The sequence below is a fragment of the Mustela nigripes genome, chromosome 14, assembly GCF_022355385.1.
Source record: "Mustela nigripes isolate SB6536 chromosome 14, MUSNIG.SB6536, whole genome shotgun sequence".
Taxonomy (NCBI): Eukaryota; Metazoa; Chordata; class Mammalia; order Carnivora; family Mustelidae; genus Mustela; species Mustela nigripes.
The window spans coordinates 26,735,251-26,757,208 of NC_081570.1; the positions used below are offsets into that span (position 1 = coordinate 26,735,251).

Sequence of the window (21,958 nt, forward strand, 5' to 3'; positions counted from 1 at the left end):
GTGAGCTCTGTGCCAACATCCAGGCATAGCTCTACACATTCCAAGGAGCAAAATGCCCCCAGAGTTTTCCTTAAAATTATAGGATGACAAGAGAAATCTGCAGTCTCCCAGGTTTTGCTTTGTTTTGCTGTTTAAATCTACAATCTCTGGCCCCAGTCATCCCTCCAAAGCAGATCTCTTCCAAGAAGCTACTCTCAGGATCAGTTCTGCTGTAGGCACTAGTGAAACTCAGCTGAAGGTTTATCAGCTATGTCTTCAACAGTTATAATTCAAACACACTGGGCTGAGGAAGACTTGGTTATCCACAAGAGATAAGAGCCAAGGAAAAGAATTTCTAAAATCCAACTCAGCAATCGTTAAGTCAAGTCACTTCTACAGTCAAGTTATAGCCCCTTGCCACCCATTTCTATGCCCTCATCAAAAACAAAAATAAAACAAAGAGTTCAGTCTGTCCTGTCATTGGTACCTTTGGAAACTAAGAATGCTTTTAACTGTTCCTTAGAATTCTTTTGCTTCCCGTGGGATCCTGCATACAATTTGAGTTCCATTTGTTATGGCTTAAAGAAGCTGAAAGAAACTGTGAGAACCAGAAATGGTTCGATTAGGTAATTCCAGTTTAATTATTATTATTTTGGTTAGTGCCTTTGGCCTCTCATTAACATAATTCGTAAATGGTGTCTTTAAGGAAATGATACCAGAGCAATGTTTTCATTGTGCAGATGAATTTTCAATTCTCTGTAATAGCTTTTCTGCCCCATCCCCACTGCCAGCCTTACCCAGTTAATTTTGAGCAACGGTATTTTTCTGCTCCATTACCCCTTCCATCCTGCCTCTCAAGTGTAATTAAACTGTGCATTTCGGCAGATGGATTGTACCTGTAAAAGTACCAGGACCACAAAGTACTAACTGGAGACTAGCTGACGGCAAGCATTGTTTTTTTTTTTCTTACAACGATTATTTTCTGTCATTTTCTTAGAGTTGAAGTTTAGGACGGCTAATGTTTCTTTCTCAGTCATCCCCCTTGGATAAGCCAGCAAGAGCAAGTGAACTCTTAAACACAAGTAAGTCCTTGCTTTCAAAGGCCTGGAGACGTTGCAGCAGTAGAGGTTTTGCGTCAATACTCACTGTGTTTTCTCCCAGAGATAGGAGATAATTTTCTGATCATCAGAGCTTTTGCTGCCATCCAGGGTTGTGCTGTCCACCGGAAGGGTCAGCTCTTTATCTGGGCCTGCATCTGCCTGTGGAGGCTTGTTGTTTTCTAGAAGACAGAGACAGCGAGGTCAAAAGCAGGCGGTTCAGCTGGGAAAGGAGAGGAACTAACAGGGACATATGTTCTGGAAGACATGAGAACTCTGCCTCTCAGCCCACAAAACTATCAGAGACTGTGGGTCAGGGAGCGCACAATGAAGAATATTAAGACTGAACCCTTTTTATAAGAATACAGCGGAATGTAATGAAGTTGTAATGCCGTGCTACATTTTAGACTCGATGCTCTGGGTGTTCAGAAGAGAGGGTCTGAGTGATAAGGTAGGGCCTTCTGGAGGAAGTGGGCTTTAAGCTGTCCCTTAAAGGCCATGGGAGGGTTTGGGATAACAGAAACTCTATCTGCTATGTCCCCTTGAAAGCACAATAACCAGCCACGGGCAAGACCACAGCTGAGGTTGTGAAGTCCTGTCTCTACCTCTGAAGCAAGCACTCAAAATGGACAACCACAGTTGCCAGTGGCCCGTGGATTGCGACCTCCCACTCCAGCATCGTAGAGCTCAGAACCCAGACCCTCTTGTCCCGCACAGTACAAGGGGTCGGCCTGCAGAAGGGCCTGCACGATAAGGCTAGAACTTACCAGGCTGCACGATGACAGTCACCTGGGCGGTAGCCTGCTGTCCAATGGTGTCCGTCACTGTGAGCTGGTAAGTATAGTCTCCTTCTTGCATGGCAGAGAGCTGCAGGGTTGGGGTTCTAACCCCCTGCATGTATAAATACAGACAAGTGGGAAAGCAGACTCCCAGAATCACAACGTCACACAAGTCCTACTCCACCCTAAATGATGCACCTAGTTTTCTAGAGCTACTGCGTGTGGCATCAGACACTGTGGGACATCCTGTTAAAAGTAAAGGGCTCCCCTTTCAAGGGGACAACCTTCCCTGACAGCAGCAGTTTCAAATAAAGTCCGAGTTCTCACGAGGGAGAGGGGGACAGGAAAATGTGCAGAGAGAACCAAGTTCGGTCTTTATGACCCAAGCCAGAAAGGAGGCCAGGAGTGTAGAATAAAATAACACACTATTAAAACCATGTTCTTCCTGCTGAGGCCACTCAGTGATCTTAACCCAGCTGCCTGAGTAGCACGTGGCAGCAACGGCCGATGCCGTGCGGTCACCAGCCGGGTTGTGCAGATTCTGCAGCAGCAGAGAAACCGAACAGGATATCTAACAAAAGCCAGGTGAAATGTGAGCTTTAAGTCAGGCCTCCAATTTGGAAACACAGAGCGTCAGAAGGAACATTATACACAATTTAGGGCAAACTTCCAAGGCAGGAACTTCCTCTAGAACAGTGGACAAAGCTTGACAGCCTCTAGGCAGAATCCAGCGTGCAGACATTTTGTTTGGTCTGCAGTATCTTAAAAGCTGGAAATTTTCTTTTTCTTTTTGAAGATTTTAAGTAATTGTTATACCCAACATGGGGCTCAAACTCACTCAAACTCAAAAAAGTCACATGCTCCTCTGAGCTGGGCACGTGCCCCAAAAGTTGGAAATTTTCACATACAGGTCTAGATTTGTTTTTTCTTGAAAAGCTGGGCCCCTCTAGGAATACTGGGACCATATTTCCATGTGGCAACAACACACTGAGGCGCAGCTGACCACTTCAGTCAGGGGTTATGTTGTCTGGTTTGCCACAGGCCCTACTCAGTTTTATTTACTTACCTCATGTGCCCGGTGGCAGGTCTAGTCTCCTAAGTATGTCCAGAGAGCCTACTGGGCTACTCCAAGTTGTAGTACAGCTCATTAAGATTTGCAACCTTGTTTCATGATCTCAGGGTCATGGGATCCAGCCCCTGTCAGGCTCCAAGCTGAGCTGACGCCTGCCTGAGATCCTCTCTCCCTCTGCCCCTCCTCCCTGCTCTCCCTGTACCCCAAACACACGAGTGCGCTCTCTCAAAAAAAAAAAAAAAAATCTGTACCCTTGTGGCTTTGGGTAGTCTGGCTCTCTGGCATCATCCTAGAACACATCCTTTAATACTAAACATTGAAGACAAAGGTTTTGGTAATGTGTTCCTTAAAGGCTCCTTAAATTTTCTAGGTGTTTTTTTGTTTTTGTTTTTGTTTTTAATTCTAGTGTTCAGCGTTCTGTATCGATTGGCTTTGGTCATTAAAATGGGAGCAAAAATAAGGCTCATAAGGGCAAGCCAGTCCAGCAGCTGTAATTCTCCTGGGCAAGAAGAGACGGACGCCATTCCCTCCTACCTGCATCTCCACCACTTTCCCCTTGCTGCTCGGGCTGAGTGACCACTCATAGCTGGTGATGCCATGGTCATCAGTGCTCTGGTTCCCAAAGAGGGTGATGGAGTTTTGGGGCAGGGTGATCACTTGGTTGGGGCCTGCATTGGCCACAGGGGGGTAATCCACCGCTTTGTTCACCGTCAAACTTGCAGTGGTAGAGCTGCTTGCTCCGTCAGAGTCCACCACCGTCAAGCTAGCAGGGCAGAGAAAGGAGTGCAATCAGGCAGGGATGGGCTGAAGGAAGAGGCAGCGATCTGAGAGGACTGAAATATTGAGGCTAAGAAATACCAAGGCAGCAGGGGTACCAAATGATTACCAATTCTTTATGCATTCTTCTCGGACAGGCAGACTACGACTAAATGCTCACCCTGACCGAGCGCCAGGCACTGTTCCAAGTGCTTTCTAGCTCCTTAAATCCTCACAACGGTTCCATAAAGCACGACGCTCATTTTACTCCTTACATATACGAGGAGACTAAGGCACAGAGAGGTAACTTGCCCAAGCTTGAGTGGAGTCAGAATGCTAATCCAGGCACTACATTGCCAGCACCGTTCTGCTCTGCCACCTGCACCTGTCCGTGCGCTGGGAACTTCACAGGCACTGTCTTCCCTGGCCCTCCCAACAATCATATGAAGTAGGTGTCCTCCATCTCCCTGGACAGGAAGCTGACAGAGGCTACGTCACCTGCCCAGGGCTACACAGTGAGCCAAGATGCAAGCCCAGTTCTCTGACTCCAAAGCCCAGAAACCAAGTTTTAAGCGTAGTTAACCCCTGGCCCCTAAAGCCGCGGGGCTCAAAGGCGGCCCCGAATAGATCAAGCACTGACTGCAGCCCGCTCTCCTCCTGCCATCCTGCCTCAGCCATGCACACATCGCAAGAAGGGATGCCCTGGGCAGACAGCCCCTGGGATGGACCAGGAGGGCCGGCTCCGGTAAGACAGGAGCCCAAGATGCAAATGAATTCTCCTACGCAACAGCCCCACAGCTTGTGCCAGTGTGAAACAGGATTTGCAAGAGGAAAAAAAAAATGTTCATTTATAAGAGCAGGCTTTTACCTAAATGATGCCTTCCAGCTGAACAGCCTAAAGCTTCTCTTGCCACCTCAAAATGTGAGCATAAGCAAGCAAGGAGGTTTGGGTCCCTTCCATTTTGCTGACAGAAAGAGGAAAAGCATAGAAAAGACATGTCGTTTGTTTAAATCTCACCACCAGCCACAGACAGAGCCAGACATCTGTGGGGCTGCATCCCACAGTTTCACCTTTTACCTAGGGCCTGAGGGGGATTTGGGGGATTTTAGCCTTTAGAGAAAGAGCACAAAAACATCAGACACACATATCTGAAGAAGAAAAATCCACAGAAATTTTCCTCTTTTTCCATTTTCCATGTTGTTTTCACAGTTTTTTTGTTTTTGTTTTTTTTTAACATATCCTATTTGTCTCCTATTTCAGAGCAGAAGCAAGTTATAGACAAATGGCAAGATGGCAGCTGCCCATTTACTCTTTCACCTCAGTCCCAGGCTTGCCTGCGAGAATCCTGGACCCGATGAGCAGCTGACCACAGGGTTGGCCACTGCCATGTCAAAGGAGGAGAGAAGGAAAGGTGACTGGAACCAAACAGACTGGATCTTAATGCTAATCAAATCCAGTCCTATCATTTCATAAATTGAAACTGACAGAAAAGAAGAATCACTCCCAATACCGCATCCGCCCAAACACTATGATTGAAAGTGCAGACTCAAGTCATGTTGCCTGTGTGACCTTGGGCAAGTTACTTAACCTCTCTGTGCCTAAATTTCCTAATCTACAAAAAATAGTAATTATAATACTTGTATAGGATTAAATGAGCCACTGCCTGCACAGAGCTCACAACAGTACTAAACACACAGTAAGTGTTCCAGAAGCAGGAACTATTACTATTACTTTTTTTAAAAGGATCAACCTGGCCCAAGCTAAATTTCTTAAGTGTTAGAACTCCTATATTAGAAATCGAAGGTAAAATCAACTCACATTTCCATTTTAAGCCAATGAGAAGGCTCTAACCTTGTGGAATGGCAGCTGCCTTTCATTCATCTGAAGTCTTAAGTCAGTAAGAGTGCTGCTAAGTCATATTTATTTACAGGGCAGGTGCTGTTCTAGGACCTGTCACTGTCTCTGGTAGTGTCAAAACCTGGTAAACTACAGACCCAGTGAGGAAGAGAGACACCCACGAATAAACTATTGCACCACAGAGAAGGTTCTGGGAGAGACATGTTCCCTCCTCTCGGAGGAACCTCGGGAGGGTCTACTCTGCCTCACAGAAAACTGAGAGGTAGGTCCTTAAGGATGGGCAGAACTCTGATGGACTGAGAAGAGCATTCAAGGAAGCATGAACAAAATATGTAAGGTCAGGTCAAGGAGTGGAACAGAGTGAGTCCGGACTTGGTTACAGAATCTGTACTTCGGTTCTAGCTGAAATGTGTGACCTCAGAGAAGTTAGTAAATACACGGAGCCTCATTTTTCTCAGATGTAAAATGAATTTAATATCATGTACATACGCTGTTTTATGATACTCACATGCAAGTGCTCTGTAACAGACAAGGAGTTTTGCAAACCTAAAGAGGACTACTCTTGAGTCGGCTCACACTCTTACAAATCACATCCTAGAATGCAGACTACGAGTTCCCAGGACTATCTTTGAACCAAAGTCTCTAAAAACCCCAGCAGAAAAAGATCCCACAAATCATACTGAAATAAGCTGCTAGTCCAAAGTAAAGATTTTGAGATCTTGTAAGTTGAGGAAGCATTTACCAAAGGGAAGAGATGAGATGGGAATGGGTTCCTTCTAGATTTTTCCTGAGAAAAGGCACAGGAAGCTAGGCCCTTTCACTTAATGACAGAAATCCCCAAAAAATGGGGATCTGCCAGGCACAGCTTTGGGAATGGTTAACTGTGGTGGGTCCTGATCTACTATGCAAGGCCCGTTGCCCTAGAAACATCACTGTTGTGACCACAGCCACCAACAGGACTCAAGAGAACTAATGGAACCAAAGGTTCTATTGCTTCTCGGCCTTTTGGCTAAGATCAAGTGTGAAACCAAAGGCTCTATCATCAACCAAGTCTATAATGACTTTGATATCTGTCAGAGTTACTTCTAGGAGAATGTAAAACCCACAAGGGAAAAGCATAGCCTAAGGGAAACTTGAAGGGTCCTAATTTACCTGAAAGTGTAGTTCCCAGGGACGAGCTTACTTAGTTTTAATATGGCCGTGTCTTCAGAAATCTTCTCTTCTCTCAGAGGTCCCTTAAGCTCCTCCCAATGGTATTGGACGATTTTATCATCATCAGTGCTTTCTTGACCATAAAGAAACATCAGTTACAACACGAGAGCGCTGGGTCTCAGCACTTACCCAGCTTACACAAACCAGGGCAACTACCCAGAGATGTGAGGCTAGGAAAACTTCATGAAAGGACAGACTATCTCTCCAGAGTGTTTCTCCCCTAGGAATATTGGGTCATTCTGCCTCGCTATGAATATTCCACTGTGTAGTTTTCCAAGGACCCCAACACAGGCAACCTCTGGTTAAAATGCTACTGTATGAAAAAAGGAAAATCAACAATTCTTAAACACATGAAAAGATAAAACCTTACTTAAAATAAAAGAAACGCAAATTTAAATTACACTTCAGATACTGTTTCTTTAAACCTACCTGCTTGGTGAGGCCAAAGTTTCAGAACACACTCTGTGGGTACAGGTGCGGAGCAAACCCTCTCCTGAGTCACGGTGGAAGCCCACGCTCATACCCTCTCCATAAACAGCAACCTAGCAAAACTGGTCATTTCCCCTGCAATTTCTCTTTGAGGAATTTATCCTACAGATTCATCTGCACATGTGTTAAATGTCACGCTTACAAGATTATTCATGGCAACATTCTCTGTAGCAGCAAAGGACCAAAAATAATCTAACCGGTCATCAATAGAGACTGACTGAAGCCAAGGATACAACCACATGGGGACATACACAGCCATTCAACGGAAGGCTGTGCAATCCATCAGAGAAAGAAAACAAAACTATTTCATGTACTGATTCAGAAAAATTCTTTGACATAGAGAAACAAGCACTGTACACAACAGTGTGTACTCTGTGTTATCTTAAAGACTACATACGTATTTTCTTACATATGCAGAGACTGTCTCCAGAAAGAAGCATAAACTAATACCATTGACTGGAGGACAACTGGCTAGCTGGGAAATGGGAGTCGCGGTGATTGTCTCCGCTATACACTCTTACACATTATTTAACTTTGACCTATTCACCAATACACAGAAAATGGGGCTACGTGGCTCTTTTTGCTGCTCTCACAAGTGCTTCTTCCTGTTCTCTCTTCTCTCTTGTCCTGCTATTCTTCCACCCTCCTCTTCTTGCCAGCTCCCTCTACGTAAAATGTTAAACCTCGCTGGAGATTCCTCTGCTAGAACAGTACTGCCTTAGCCATTAGGATGACTGTTGGCAAGACAATCGGGTAGCAGGGCCTTACTAGGCCTCCAAGGGGACCAAGTAAATACTGATGAGATGACAGGCCTGAAACCCCCTGCACACATAGCCAGCCTCAGTGGCAAAGACCCACAAGTCTTCTCATGTAACCCATCGGGGATACTATTCCGAAGGGTGAAATGTTCATGAGCCCAGTCGGGGCATGGAGCATGTTCTGGGAGTCTCTCCGGGAGGAGGCTGACAAGAATCCAGTCAGCCGTGCACACTGGAGGAGGGCTCCCAGCCGAGACCCTCAGTTACTTATCTTGCACAAGAGGAAGGAGCTTTGTTTCTATAGCTGAGAATGGTGACTCTATCTAAGCAAATTTGAAAACAAGCAAGTTTCATACAAAATAATGCTAAACATCTGCAAAATCCCCCTTTCTTACCATCTCAAAAGAGCAGAAATATTACTTCAAACAAGTCACATGGGGTTTTTAAATAGGGTCTGTCCAGTTTTTACTTCCTAATCAGTTGCTTGAGATGGGCAGTCTTCCCATAACATGGTCAAGAAGATGGGCCTAACCAGAATATTGACATAGGTGGCACCAAATCTTCTTCTTTTTTTTTTTTTTTTTTAAAGTGGGCTCCACACCCAGCAGGGAGCCCAACACAGGGCCTGAACTCACAACCCTGAGATCAAGACCTGAGCTGAGATCAAGAGCTGGGCACTTAACCAACTGAGCCACCCAGGTACCTCTGGCCCCAAATCTTCCATAGCGTTTTCTACCACGGTTCACAGTGAATGCTCTTCTAAGACATCATGCGTAGATAAGTACTCACGGCTGCCGTCAATGACTGTAGAAGTGGTTGGCAGAGAGATCTCCTGGAACTGTGGCGACACGATGGCAACAGGAGGCTGATTCTTCCGGGGCTCTGCAAGAAAACAAGGCAGAAAACACTGGAAGAGAAGCTTTTTAAAAAAATTTTTAGCCGTTCTTATTTATTCAATTTTTTAAAGACTTTATTTACTCATTAGAGAGAGAAAGAGAGAGAGAGAGCACGCACAAGCAGGGGGAGCAGGAGAGGGAGAACCAGGCTCTCCACTGAACAGGGAGCCCAATGTGGGGCTCAGTCCCAGGACCCTGGGATCATGACTTGAGCAGAAGGCAGATGTTTGTTTTATTTTTGTTTTTAAAGATTTTATTCATTTATTTGACAGAGATCACAAGTAGGAAGAGAGGCAGGCAGAGAGAGAGGAGGAAGCAGGCTCCCTGCTGAGCAGAAAGCCCGATGTGGGGCTCGATCCCAGGACCCTGAGATCATGACCTGAGCTGAAGGCAGAGGCTTTAACCCACTGAGCCACACAGGCGCCCCTGAAGGCAGATGTTTAACCAACTGAGCCACCAGGTGTCCTGGAAGCTGGGTTTTGTTTTCAGTTCTTTTGGTAAAGATTTTATCTATTTATTTATGAGAAAGAGAGCACAAGCAGGGGGAGTGGCAGGGAGAAAGAGAAGCAGGCTCCCACTGAGCAGAGAGCCCAACATAGGGCTCAATCCCAGCACCCCGGGATCACAGAAGAGGGCCTTTATAAATTACAGGAGGAGCAGGCCTATGTGGGTGAATTATAAATTAGTTTCCATTACATAACTGATGGGTGCAGCATCACCGAATGGAAAGTTACAACACCAGGTTACCATTCCAGCATAAGACACATGGAAGCATCAGAGCTCTTCCAAACTTGACTACTCCTAAGACCATGCCTAGTGCACGCTTTCAATGCTCACATGCTATCTCGTTCATGACAAGGACTACAGTGACACAAGCTTGAGTAGAGGAGGATAACAAACAAGCTTTGTGCAAAAAGGGCTTCGACAAACTATCCCTTGGCACAGACTATGCTGAAAAGAGAACGGATGATTTCCCAGCCATCCCTAAGCTGATTGTGTCTAGGCCTAAGTGATGGCAGGGTCACAAACTGCTCGGTCCACCCAAATGACTACAAGCTACAAACCCAGTGGCTTTTTCTTTGGGAGAAAAATCCAACAGTCTTTATGTTAAACACATTTTTAGGAAGGTGAAAGGATTACCTTGACTACAGAGTTCAAGGAGCAAATAGAAAATCTATTACCAACAAAGACAGAAAACAGTATTAAGAATTTGTGCCAATGTATACGTCACTCTCCAGTTTGCCCCAAATTTCCCTAAAAATGTAAAACAAGATACTTTGTTATTGCACTGCAATTTATCAATGGTGGATCACTTAAAAAGGATGACAGGATTTGCTTTCCAAGGTGAAAAAAGACTGGCAGGGTTTAAATGAGGAATTCTGTGTACAAAACCCGTATCTGGAAAGAGATCAGAAAGAGCCAGCCATTTGGCTGGTTCTCCTTCTACATGCTTCTCCCAGGCTCCTGGCTTTCTTGTGTCTCTTAATCACAACACATGGTCCTCTGTCAGCATGACCTACTTGGAGAAGCAGTTCTCAGACAGAGGCTACTGCTCGGGCCATACCGCACCGGGGGCCATGTGACTAATACTCCTCTGCCCAGCCAAATGTTCCAACTAGAACTGAAGTATATACTCTGCCAACCTAACCTTTTTTTGTTTGTTTTAAAGATTATTTATTTATTTATTTGACAGATCACAAGTAGGCAGAGAGGCAGGCAGAGAGAGAGAAGGAAGCAGGCTCCCTGCTGAGCAGAGAGTCCGATGTGGGGCTTGATCCCAGGACCCTGGGATCATGACCTGAGCGGAAGGCAGAGGCTTTAACCCACTGAGCCACCCAGGCGCCCCCGACCCTAACCTTTTACTACACTGAACTAGGAATTGCCCAATACATACACTAAAAAAAAAGAACAACAACAATGGGAATTAAAAACCCTTCAAGTCAAATCTCTCTGTCTTTGGGAATCCTGCAGAGGAAGCAATGGAGACTCAGCCAGGGCTGGGAAATTCATACCTGGTTTTACTGTCACGTTCACATAGCCTTCCCCATGGGCATTTTGACCGTCTACAATCACTTTGAATTCATATAAGCCTGGAGTAAGCTGCAGAAGTGAGAGAAGATCTTTTAGACAGCCAAAAGGGCAGTAATTCTATTTAAAATAACACATGTATCTGAACTTCCCATGCTGATACTGCACTCCTGCATAGTTTCCAAAATGGAGAGAGTAAACCAGCTGAGGAGATGAAACAATGAATTATAAACTAAAAAACCACAGCTTTTAATGTGAATCTTATTACTAGCTGACTCTAGAACAACAGAAGGGAATTCAGTATCTCTGTACACCCATTTTCTTTTCAGAAGAACATTAATGGCCCAACCATTCTATTTCATAGAGTTATGAAATTAAAATAATCATCTCTGCAAAGAAAATCATTTTGTAAAAATACCAAATAGCTCCCAAATATCTGAATATTTTCCCCTTCTGATTTCCACTATCTATATAAACATAATATAAAAGAAAGAAAATCACCCACTGTCCTAACACGCCAGTTAATCCCACTGTCCTAACACGCCAGTTAATCCTATTTCTCTTACTTTCTTCCAGTCCTTGACCACATACAAAGAATGGCTTTTAAATAGTTCATTCGTTCAACAAACATTTATTGAGAGCCAATTAGATGCCGGACATTATCCTAGACTTGCAGTTTGGAGAGGAGTAAGATGTAACCACTACCTCTAGGAACTCGACCTTCAAGCTCCAGTTAGAATCAAGGTGTGCATCAAGCTTTTTGTTGTTGGTGTCAATTCTTGTCTTTTATTAACCATACACAAGTACTCTGGTCTTCTGGTTTACTAAAGCAGTAAGTCAGACAACATCTACCACCAGAATGTCTGAAGGGCACTCCCGATGAAGGTGACTGGTTCATTCTCATTCACCTTCTGGTATTTCAGGACAGCTGGCTTAACCTTCTTTCTCTTACGCTTATTCTCCTTGGGAGTGCTGCAAGACTCCTTCCTTCTTTCTAGCCCCACCACGAAGTTTCAACACAAGATGAAGAGGGGCCTCCTTTTGAATGCTGTAGTCACACAAAGTCCATCCACCTTCCAGTTGCTTGCCAGCAAAGATCAGTTTCTGCTGATCAGGAGGAATTCCTGGATCTTGGCCTTTATGTTTTCTACTCTGAGGATTCAACCTCAAGAGTGATGGCCTTCCCTGTAAAGGTTTTCACAAAAATCTGCATCTTGGCGGCAGTCCCACTGCAGATGGCAGATCAGAAAGAAAAACCTGCATCAAGCTTTTTATTATTCTTCCTTCTGTTCATTTACCACGCGCACCTTCCCCCATTATAACAGTCTTTTTAATGGTCACTTCCAACGCTGCAGAATAGTGCACGAGTACACGTGTCATATCACATAAGCATTCCACATTGTTGGCATCCAGGATGTTTCCAGGCTTTTACTATTAGAACCAATACTGTGCTAAACATCTTTCAGACGAATGAAGTTCCTCCTTTCTTCCAAATGATCTTTGAGCAAATGCTAATTGACTAGTGTTTTTGATGTTTTTCTTCTTGGAAAGCTCTCGTTCCTTGGCTTACACTTCTCTCATTTCCTTCAATTTCTTCTTCCTTGCACACCTTTAATCACTGTGCTCCCCAGGATTCCAACTGCACTCTACACACTCTGTCGGGATGATCTCATACATTACCACGACTTCAAATGTCATCTGTTTGAGGCTGGTGTGCAAATTTCTCTCTCTAGCACAGACCTGTGTCCTGATCTCTAGTCCCTGAGTCCCAGCTACTTCACAGGCACCTCAAAATCACTCTGTCTAAAAATGATTTAATCATCTGCAAACCTCATCCAAACTTGCTCCTCTTTCTATGTTCTTCATTTTAGTGAATATCACCACTGATGTGCCAACATCTACCCAAATGCCTGAGCCAAAAAGGCTAGAATGATCCTAGACCTCCCTTCCCCAACACCGCCACCCCATCACTTGATCACCAGGCCTTACCAAGTCAACCTCCATTATACTCCTAACATCCACTCACTTCTGTCCATTCACACTGCCATCACCTTAGATTTCAACCATCATAGCAAAGTTAAAAAAAAGCTTCAGGGATGGAAAGTTCCAGTTCAAACCTACCATTTAATAGCATTGTGAACCTTGGCTAAATTACTTTATTTTTCTAATTTTTAGTTTTGTCATATAAAACAGGTATTAGTATCTACATCTTGGGGTCGGTTAGTGCATAAAACAATTAGCACTGTGTCTGGCACATATTATGAGCTTAAGTTTTATTTGTTTTTCAGCCCAGGCTATCACCATCTCACACCTACATCTTTCAACAGATTCTCAATTGGCTTCCCCAGATTGAGTCTTATTTGCAGTCAGGGTAAGCTTTCTAAACTGAAAACCTGAACTAGTCTTTCTGCTGTCTAAAACCTTTCAAAGGGTCCATATTTCCTGTGCATAAGATTCACAGTCTTCACTCTGCGACCCATGCATCTCTCCAACTTTGTGCCACTGCCCTTCTCATGCCAGAGGGTCTAGTCATGCTGAACCACACACAATTCCCTTTCTGCCACATTTTCTGTTTGGCCCAGTGGACATTGCTTCCCCTGCATCAACACTCCACCCTTTACCAAGAAAGTGAGTCACTGTCATGACCCCACTCGGTAAACTCTAAGAAATCAAACTCCCCAGGACTTTAATACTCCGTGCACTGACCTAGTGCATCCCGTTATAATTGTCTGCTTCTGGCCAGTATCACTGGTGAGACTCTACTGTCCTTGAATGTGAAGATTTTGATCAATCCAGCCGCCTGATACATAACTAGTGTGCGATGAACAGTTGTTAAAGAAAAAAAGAGTGAACGGATGAATGAGACTGCCTGGCTAAAGGATATGAACATTTTTATGGTTCCTAATAACTACACTGAATCCCAAAAAAGGCTGAGCCAATTTACACAGTCTTGTGGCCACAAAAAAACTTAGCTTATCTCCCAAATTCTAAAATCCTTATGTTACCCTTAAAAGCTGTTTAGTGTATATTTTCAGCTATCACCACCATGCTTATAGTCTTCTCACCATAAATGAACATTTGAGAATCATACACTAACAAATACTGGATGTCAGCCAGACTTTTGGAGGATTCACTTCTGAAAGATTGTTCCTGATTTAAGTGTGAACAGAAAATTCTACATTCTACATTTTAGAAAATGGTCAGCACCTCTTCGCCAGCCCTGCAAGTGAGAGGAAGCAAATTCACCTTGGACAGTTTGAGGATCTGAGAATGTTTCCCTTCCATCTCTCCACTGTAGTCTTTAGGATGAGTAATCAGCTGCCAGTCGTAGGTGTAGGTTTCTCCTATAGAAGGGCAGTTACAGAAATCATGAAAACACACACCCACACACAAAGAGGGCAGCCGCACAGCCTGCCAATAACAAATCTCTTCTAAATCTTGACAAGGCCTCAGTTTTGAAGATTCCACCCCAGAGCCTATAGGAAACCAAATGCCTTGTTCAAAGAAAGGGAGGATTCTGCTGACTCAGCTACAGTCAGGGCTTCCTCCACCCTCTCCCAACAGTGCTCTCTCCTGCCCCACAGCCAGTCTCCCTTTGAAAGAGGCCAATCCTCCTTCCAAATACCAGGTTGCTCACGGTATGGCATCACAGTGAAAATGCAAGCCCTATCAACCACTATAGATGAACTCACTGGGAACAAAGGCCATTTTCTTGCAAAACTTCTTTTGCAACAAAGAACAGCCATGACTTCTAAATAACATGGTTCAAAAATAGCTTTTTTACAGAGTGCTAACAATGCTTGTCTCACTGAGGTCATCACACCCTGGTGAGTTAAAAGAGCTACTTCATTCCTGCTGAGCTAAATAACACACTGCAGAAGATGGCAGGGGATGGCCCATTTAAAACAGGCCCCACTGAAATTAATTAAGATCAAATGAAGCATTAAATGGTCCTCATTTGTAGCTCAGACTGTATGACTGGGTAGGACAAGGACAGGATCCCATTATCTAAATGGAATCCCACCCCCATGAAAGTGGTCTTAAATTTGGGGGGAAACGAAATTCACATCTGATGAGGGACAGATGGGGACGGGTATGAAAGCTTAGTTTATGTTACTACCCAGAAGGAAAATAAAAGGAAAAGAGAAGAAACTTCAAAAGCTTAACAGAGAATGGTCATCTCTTTCTCAGTTCATGAGTTCGAAGGTAAGTTAGCACATAGAATCAAATTCCAAGATAGCCTTCATCTGAAGACCAGATTTTATTTTATAAGCTTGAGATGCAAGATCTATCACTCTTCCTTCCTCCCCAAAATACTAGCAATGTGTTGGACAGTCATCATGCCTGGGCAGCTCTCACACATATATTCTGTGGAAGTCAGGTCAGGTGAGAAGCAGGAAAGCAGCGGCAGCCATGGGACTGGTGCTAAAAGATGACCTTCCAACTAAAGTTGGAAATTTTTCTTCCACACAGAAAACAGACTCACTCTAGTTTGGGAACTGACAATTCTACAATATTTCAGGCTGGCAATGCAATTTCAAGAAAAGGCAATATTCCTAGGACAGAAAAGTTTGGGGGATGAATTATGCCTCACAGCCAAAAATTTACCCAAGGGTAGGAACAACTGATGACAGGTCTGCTAGACAGAACGCTGGTTTAAATGATTTAGGGCAGTGGTTTTCAAACTATGCCTCCGAACCCAAGAGCAATCCTGAGGGGTGCTTCAAGGGCTGCCACAGGAGATGAGGGGGAGAATGAGTAGGCAGAGCTGGTCCTGTTCACTTGTCCCCAATCTGTGAAAGTTTGAAACCATTCATCTCATGTATCTGGTAGCTGAACGACCCGTGGAGAGGACAGTTGAAAGGAATCTCTTTCTCAACCCATGTGTTTTAGACTTCATAAAAGTCTCCACTATATTTTAACTAAAATCCCTAAGCCCTCTTTAAATAGAACCCATGTCCTGATCTACAAGGTGACAGCAACTCACAGACATGTATATGCAAATAGGGGTTAGACAAGAAAATAAAGCAGACTCCAGTGCTTTTCACAAAACAGTGGAGGCAACTGCAGCTCACGGCAGTTCTCACCATCTTCAAAGGCCACCAAATTCAGTCACCTGAACTTACCACCAGAGGGAGTCCGGATAAAGCTTCTCTGGAGGAAGGTAGAATAAACTGATAAGGAAACCTCAATTTGAGGGCAAAAATATAGAATGAGGAGGGCATTTAGGTTCTGGAAAAGTACTTTTGCATAAATACACTAGTTGGTAATAGGCCTATTAGAAAGCGGGACTACTGTATAAGAAAGGTGTGTACCTAATCCTGAATCCTAAAGTATGGCATTCGATTTTGACTAACCCTGTAATGACAGTAGCATAAACCCAATGCAATCATTTTCCATTAAAGTATACTTCACTATGGAAGCATGTGTGTTTCTAAGCCAAATGTTGGTATTATTAATATACTAATATATATTTCAAAGGTGAAAGGGATGCTCATATTATAAAAGTTTTCTTAAATAATGAATGCAGCATCCCCTAATTTATGTATTTCATAGATCCCAATTTTATATATCACATTGGGCCTGTCTTTTTTTTTAAAAAGACTTTATTAATTAATTACTTTATTTATTTATTTATTTATTTGAGAGAGAGAGAGAGAGCACAAGTGGAGGGAGGGAGAGGGACAAGTGGGGCTCAATCTCACCACCCTAAGATCACGATCTGGGCTGAAATCAAGAGTCAGACGCTTAACCAACCAAGTCACCCAGGAGCCCTGTCTTCTTTTTTTTTGTAAATGTCAAATCTCTATTAGCCATAGTCTTAAATAACCCCTCTACAAGTTCTATCTCTGCTATTTACTAGCTGTTTGGACAAAATAAATAGGTTAACCTCAGTCTCAGGTGCTTCCTCTTTTAAAGGGGTATAATCCAGTGTCCACTTAATAAGCATCACCCACATGCTAGGCACTGAGGTAGGTCCCTTGTGTACTGTTTCATTTTGCCCCTAAAGTAACCTTATGAAGTAGAAATTATTATCCCCGTTTTACTGAGACAGAAATGCAAGCATAAAAATAATTTGCTTCAAATCATTCAGCTAATGTCTAGCTGAGCTGGGATTTGAACCCAGGCTTAACATCAAAGCCCATGATTTCAAACATTATATTATATTGCCTCTCACAACAGATAAACATTTGTGCCTGTTCTCACAGGACTGCTGCAATGAGTAAATGAGTTAAGGTACGTAAATATCATAAATTAAAACATTATCCAAATATAACTAAGGGGATGATTTACCTTCAAGTGGTTCTTGGAGAACATAAGCATTTAACTGAACTTCATTCTTAGGCAGGGTAATCTGGACACTCTTTCCAGCAGATACCACCAGTTCCTTCATAACTGGAAACAAAGGAAAGAAATAAGAGATAAGAAATTAGAGCCAGACTACCTTATTCCTCTCCATCCTTTTGGAGCCAAATTTCTTTTATAAACAATATTCAGCTACTGCCTTTATTTCCTCATTGTTTACCTACTCTCTAATCCCCTGAAATCTTATTCTGCCCCATTTTCCCACTGAGAAAGATCTTTTGAGGTCATCCACAAACAGCTCCTTAGCAAATCCAGTAACTGTTTCTCAACCCGCATCCTTTACTTCAGTGGCATCTAATACTGCTGACTGCCTCGATATTGAAACACTCGGATTATCATGACACCATATTATTCTACTTTTATTCCTTTGTCTCTGAGTTTTTCTCCACTGTATTTTAACTATAGTCTATCCATAAGCCCTCTTTATACAGTAATTTCCATGGATTCAACAATATTTCAAGTTCAACAGTATTTCAAGGATCACCTTTATGCTGATAAACAACTTTCTAATAAAATACATCTATAAAATTCCAAAAAGAAAAGCCAAATGTTGATCACAAAGACAGCCTTAATTTCGTTCTATTCCAATTACTACAACCACAGACTTAGGTTATTCCAAGAATCTTAACTGGTCTTCCTTCTGCCAGAACTCCCCACTCTAATCCATTCTGTCTTCCTAAAACACCCACCATCATTAATTTTTCCAAAATACTCCCCCACCATGTTACTCTCCTACTTAAGAATCCCCACTCCCATACCACATTCAAGGCCAACTGCCAACCTGGTATTAGAAAACCATTACCATCTGATCACACTATCTCACACTTCTTAACCAATTCTGCCTCTAATTATATTCATTTTCCTTCCTGTGCTCCATGGAAGACATGGTCTACACTTGGGGACTTTACTAATGCTACTTCCTTCAACTGGGATGTATGCTTTCTTTATTCTCAATCAGTACTTTGTTTCTAACTTAAAGCCAGTCTTCTCTCCAAGAAATCTTCTCAGACCATTTCGGTTCAAACTTATCTACTTTCTGAATGAAGTACTTCAGTATTTTTTGAATACCCACGTTAGCTAACAGCTATATACAGTATATTTTCAATATAGTCTTACACTATTTCAGTAGCTATTTCATACATGTCTGGGTTCTCAACCTTGGCACTACTGACATTTTGGACCAGATAATTCTTTGTTGTGGGGGTGGGGGAAATTGTCCTGTACACTGCATGACAGCTGGCAGGATCCCAGGCCTCCAGCCACTAGGTGTCAGTAGCATGCCCAAAATGTTTGCAGGTTGTTGAGAACCACTACTATGTAAATCTTATTTCTCTGACAATAATTATTATTTGGTATGAGACCTAGGAACTAAAGAGCTTAAAACAAACAAATGACTGGCCCACTCATATTTCAAGACTGAGGGGTAAGAAGGACTTCCCAGACAATCATGAAATTTGAGATGTAGCTGTCTGCTTAGGAACACTGCACTGAAGAAGAAATGAAATCATCCTTATGGAAACTTCAACATTTAGACACCTTAGGAAGCTGAATAAGAATTCTCTGAAGTGGGGGCGCCTGGGTGGCTCAGTGGGTTAAAGCCTCTGCCTACGGCTCGGGTCATGATCCCAGGGTCCTGGGATCGAGCCCCGCATTGGGCTCTCTGCTCAGCGGCGAGCCTGCTTCCCCTTCTCTTTCTGCCTGTCTCTCTGCCTACTTGTGATTTCTCTCTCTGTCAAATAAATAAATAAAATCTTAAAAAAAAAAAAAAAAAAAATTCTCTAAAAGAAAATTTAAAAAAAAAAAAAAAAAAAGAAAGAGAAACCACCATACTCAGAAAGAGTATAATGGACAAAAATAGTGTTACTCAAACCCTTGACAATCACATAAAAAATTACAGGCATTATGCCTGGACACAAAAAATATTTTAGTCCCTTCGGATTGAAACCCCCCAAATTTCATGTTATACTACCATGAAAGAAGAGCCTAGAAAATAAAAAATCAGCAAAAATTCATTTTTACTGGCTTTGCTTCACCCTGTTGCCTTTTTCAGGGAATAAAGATCAAGTTAGTTTCCTTGATTAGCCACTTCCTCCTAATACCTTAGGACAGCACTCATGAAGCACAGACTTGTTGTTAAGGCAACACTCCTTATAAATCTCCTCCCTATGGATGGATTGCTTTAAAAATAAAGATTCTGCTGGGGCGCCTGGGTGGTTCAGTGGGTTAAGCCTCTGCCTTCGGCTTAGGTCATGATCCCCGGGTCCTGGGATAGGGCCCCGCATCTGGCTCTCTGCTCAGCAAGGGAGCCTGCTTCCCTTCTCTCTGCCTGCCTCTCTGCCTACTTGTGATCTCTGTCAAATGAATAAATAAAATCTTTAAAAAATAATAATAAAAATTAAAAAAAAAAGATGCTGCCAAAATGAGAAAGACAAATATCTGACCTACAATCAGCCATTCAGAAGGCAAACAGGTACAAAGATCCAACTTTCTTCCCAGTGGCTTCTATTTGTTTGGTTCCTTGAATATTACTTCATCGAATCTTGTGCCTTTAAATTCCAGGCACAGTGGAATCTGGCTCTAGGAAAATGAGCCTCATTAATTCCCATAGGCTGGGGCCTGTTGAGAAAAGGATGGAGAGCCCCCAGTCCTATGATTACAGGAACAAAGACAGGATTATTTTTTCTCTAATCTACAGTACTCAAAAGTCATGCCTCTCTCCTTTCCTTGCACTAAAGAGAACACTGTGATCAAATGCTCTACTTTTCCATCCTATCTCCAAGGGCAGAAGCAAAGGGCCTCACCTGGGTATGGTGCTGAGGTGCTCTGGAAAGAGGCCTGGGGGTTAGGGGTAGCATAACTGTAGGAAGGAGCCACTGGCAGAGGGGTAGAAATCTGGATTTTCCCAAGGCTTTTTACTTGCTGAGTGCTAGGTGTAGTACCAGGATCCTCTGATGTCTCAGGTTGGACTGACACATTCTTTGACCAACCAGGAATCTCCGCAGCCAGGACTGGGGTTAAGGGACTGGAAATTATAAGTGCCTTGTGGACCTAAAGAAATGCAAACATTCATTTGAATAGGCAAAAGTTATACCACCAGTTTTTTAGAATAATTGCATGCTAAATGTTTTCATGAAAAATGCAAAAACCGACAAAAATATTAAAGGAACAAATCTCACCACCCAAACTGGTGTTAAAATGTTGTTATAAACCTTCCCAGTCTTCTTCTCTATGCACAGAGGTTTGCTTAAAACAAAACAGTAATAATCATTCTACATATACTTTTCTCTTCTTTTCTCAACATTTATATTCAATCTTTCTACAAATACTTATTAAGCACTTGTTAAGGCACAGGCCATGTGGACCCAAAACATAAATGAAAGTAAGTGTGCTCAGCGTGTGCACAATCTAGTGAGAAGAGAACAAAAATGTAAGAAATCAAAAGGACGAATACAACTATAAAAGTTAACAATGAACCGAAAAACTATGGTCTGAAGAGTACTTAGTTCCTCTCTTGGAGTGTGTGAAGAAGGATGGTTTAAATAAATAGATAAAGGCATTCTCTAGAGGAGAGTCCTAAACTGAGTTTTAAAAGGTGAACCATTGTTTACTAGACAAAAGGTTGAGGGTAGAGATGAGTACAGGCAAAGGAAATGAGATTAGCATGGCTTGTGCTGGGAACAGAGTCCATAAGCAAAGTGAGAGGCAGGAAGTAATAGAGGACGAGCTGGATAGACAGTCAAGGGCCAGGCAAAAGAAGACATGCTACTCAAAGGTGCCGGTAATGGTGAGCAATTATCGGGTTGTATATGGGGAAGAGAAAAAGTCAGATTTCTGTTTTAGGTGGATCATTCAGGTTGCCGCATCATGTAAGGGTTTGAAGAGCTAAGACAACAGCAGGAACACTACTTTGGTGGGTACTGCACTTATCCAACTGAGAAATGATGAGTGGTTAAACAAAGCTGGTGGTATGGATTTTTTTTAAATCAACGTAACTGAAGGGTAATTTATACCAAATAAAAAATGTATAGGTCTATGCATTTGGACAAGGGTCTATACCCACATAACCACGATCAAGACAGAAACCATTTCGATCAGCCCCAGAAGTCAACTCATTCCCCCTACCTCCATCCTCAGGCTCATGCAACCACTGGTATGTTTTCTGTCCCCACTAGTTACTTTGGGCTTTCTTGTATTTCAAATAAAAATTAATCATATACATGCTATTTTCATTTCTGGCTGCTTTCACTCAACATAATGTCTTAAAGAAGCATCCATGGTATTGTGTATAACAGTAATTCATTCCTTTTTATTACCGAGTAGTATACTATCCTAGAGATATACCAAAATGTATTTATCCACTCATATACTGATTTTTGTTTTCAGTTCTCAGCTCTTATAAATAAATCTGCTATAAATGTTTGAAATCCAAAGTTTTTGTAAACATGTGTTTTAATTTATTTTGGGTAAATACTCAAAAGTATTTATTGCTGGTTACATGTAAGTATATGTTGAACTTTATAAGGAACTGTGAGCTGTTATCTGAAGTGGCCCTACCATTTTGCATTTCCACCGGCAGTGCAGGAGAGTTCCAGCTGCTCCACACTTTACTAACACTTGGTATTCTAGGTCTTTCTAATCTTTTGTCATTTTAATGATACCTCATGGTGA

At 42.7% G+C, this 21,958-nt stretch overlaps 1 protein-coding gene across 5 annotated transcripts in view; it reads right to left on the minus strand.

Annotated features, from left to right (window-relative positions):
* The window catches only part of KIAA0319L (KIAA0319 like), a 90,699-nt gene that overhangs the window by 18,736 nt on the left and 50,005 nt on the right, over window positions 1-21,958 (minus strand). For all 5 annotated transcript variants that reach the window (XM_059377234.1, XM_059377235.1, XM_059377233.1 and 2 more), the window contains 9 exons: window positions 20,092-20,338; window positions 17,219-17,320; window positions 14,171-14,268; window positions 10,909-10,996; window positions 8,790-8,882; window positions 6,694-6,826; window positions 3,462-3,690; window positions 1,844-1,967; window positions 1,126-1,258 (listed from right to left, as the gene is read on the minus strand). In XM_059377234.1, coding sequence (XP_059233217.1) covers window positions 1,126-1,258; window positions 1,844-1,967; window positions 3,462-3,690; window positions 6,694-6,826; window positions 8,790-8,882; window positions 10,909-10,996; window positions 14,171-14,268; window positions 17,219-17,320; window positions 20,092-20,338 — 1,247 coding nt within the window. The remainder of the gene's footprint in view (window positions 1-1,125; window positions 1,259-1,843; window positions 1,968-3,461; window positions 3,691-6,693; window positions 6,827-8,789; window positions 8,883-10,908; window positions 10,997-14,170; window positions 14,269-17,218; window positions 17,321-20,091; window positions 20,339-21,958) is intronic.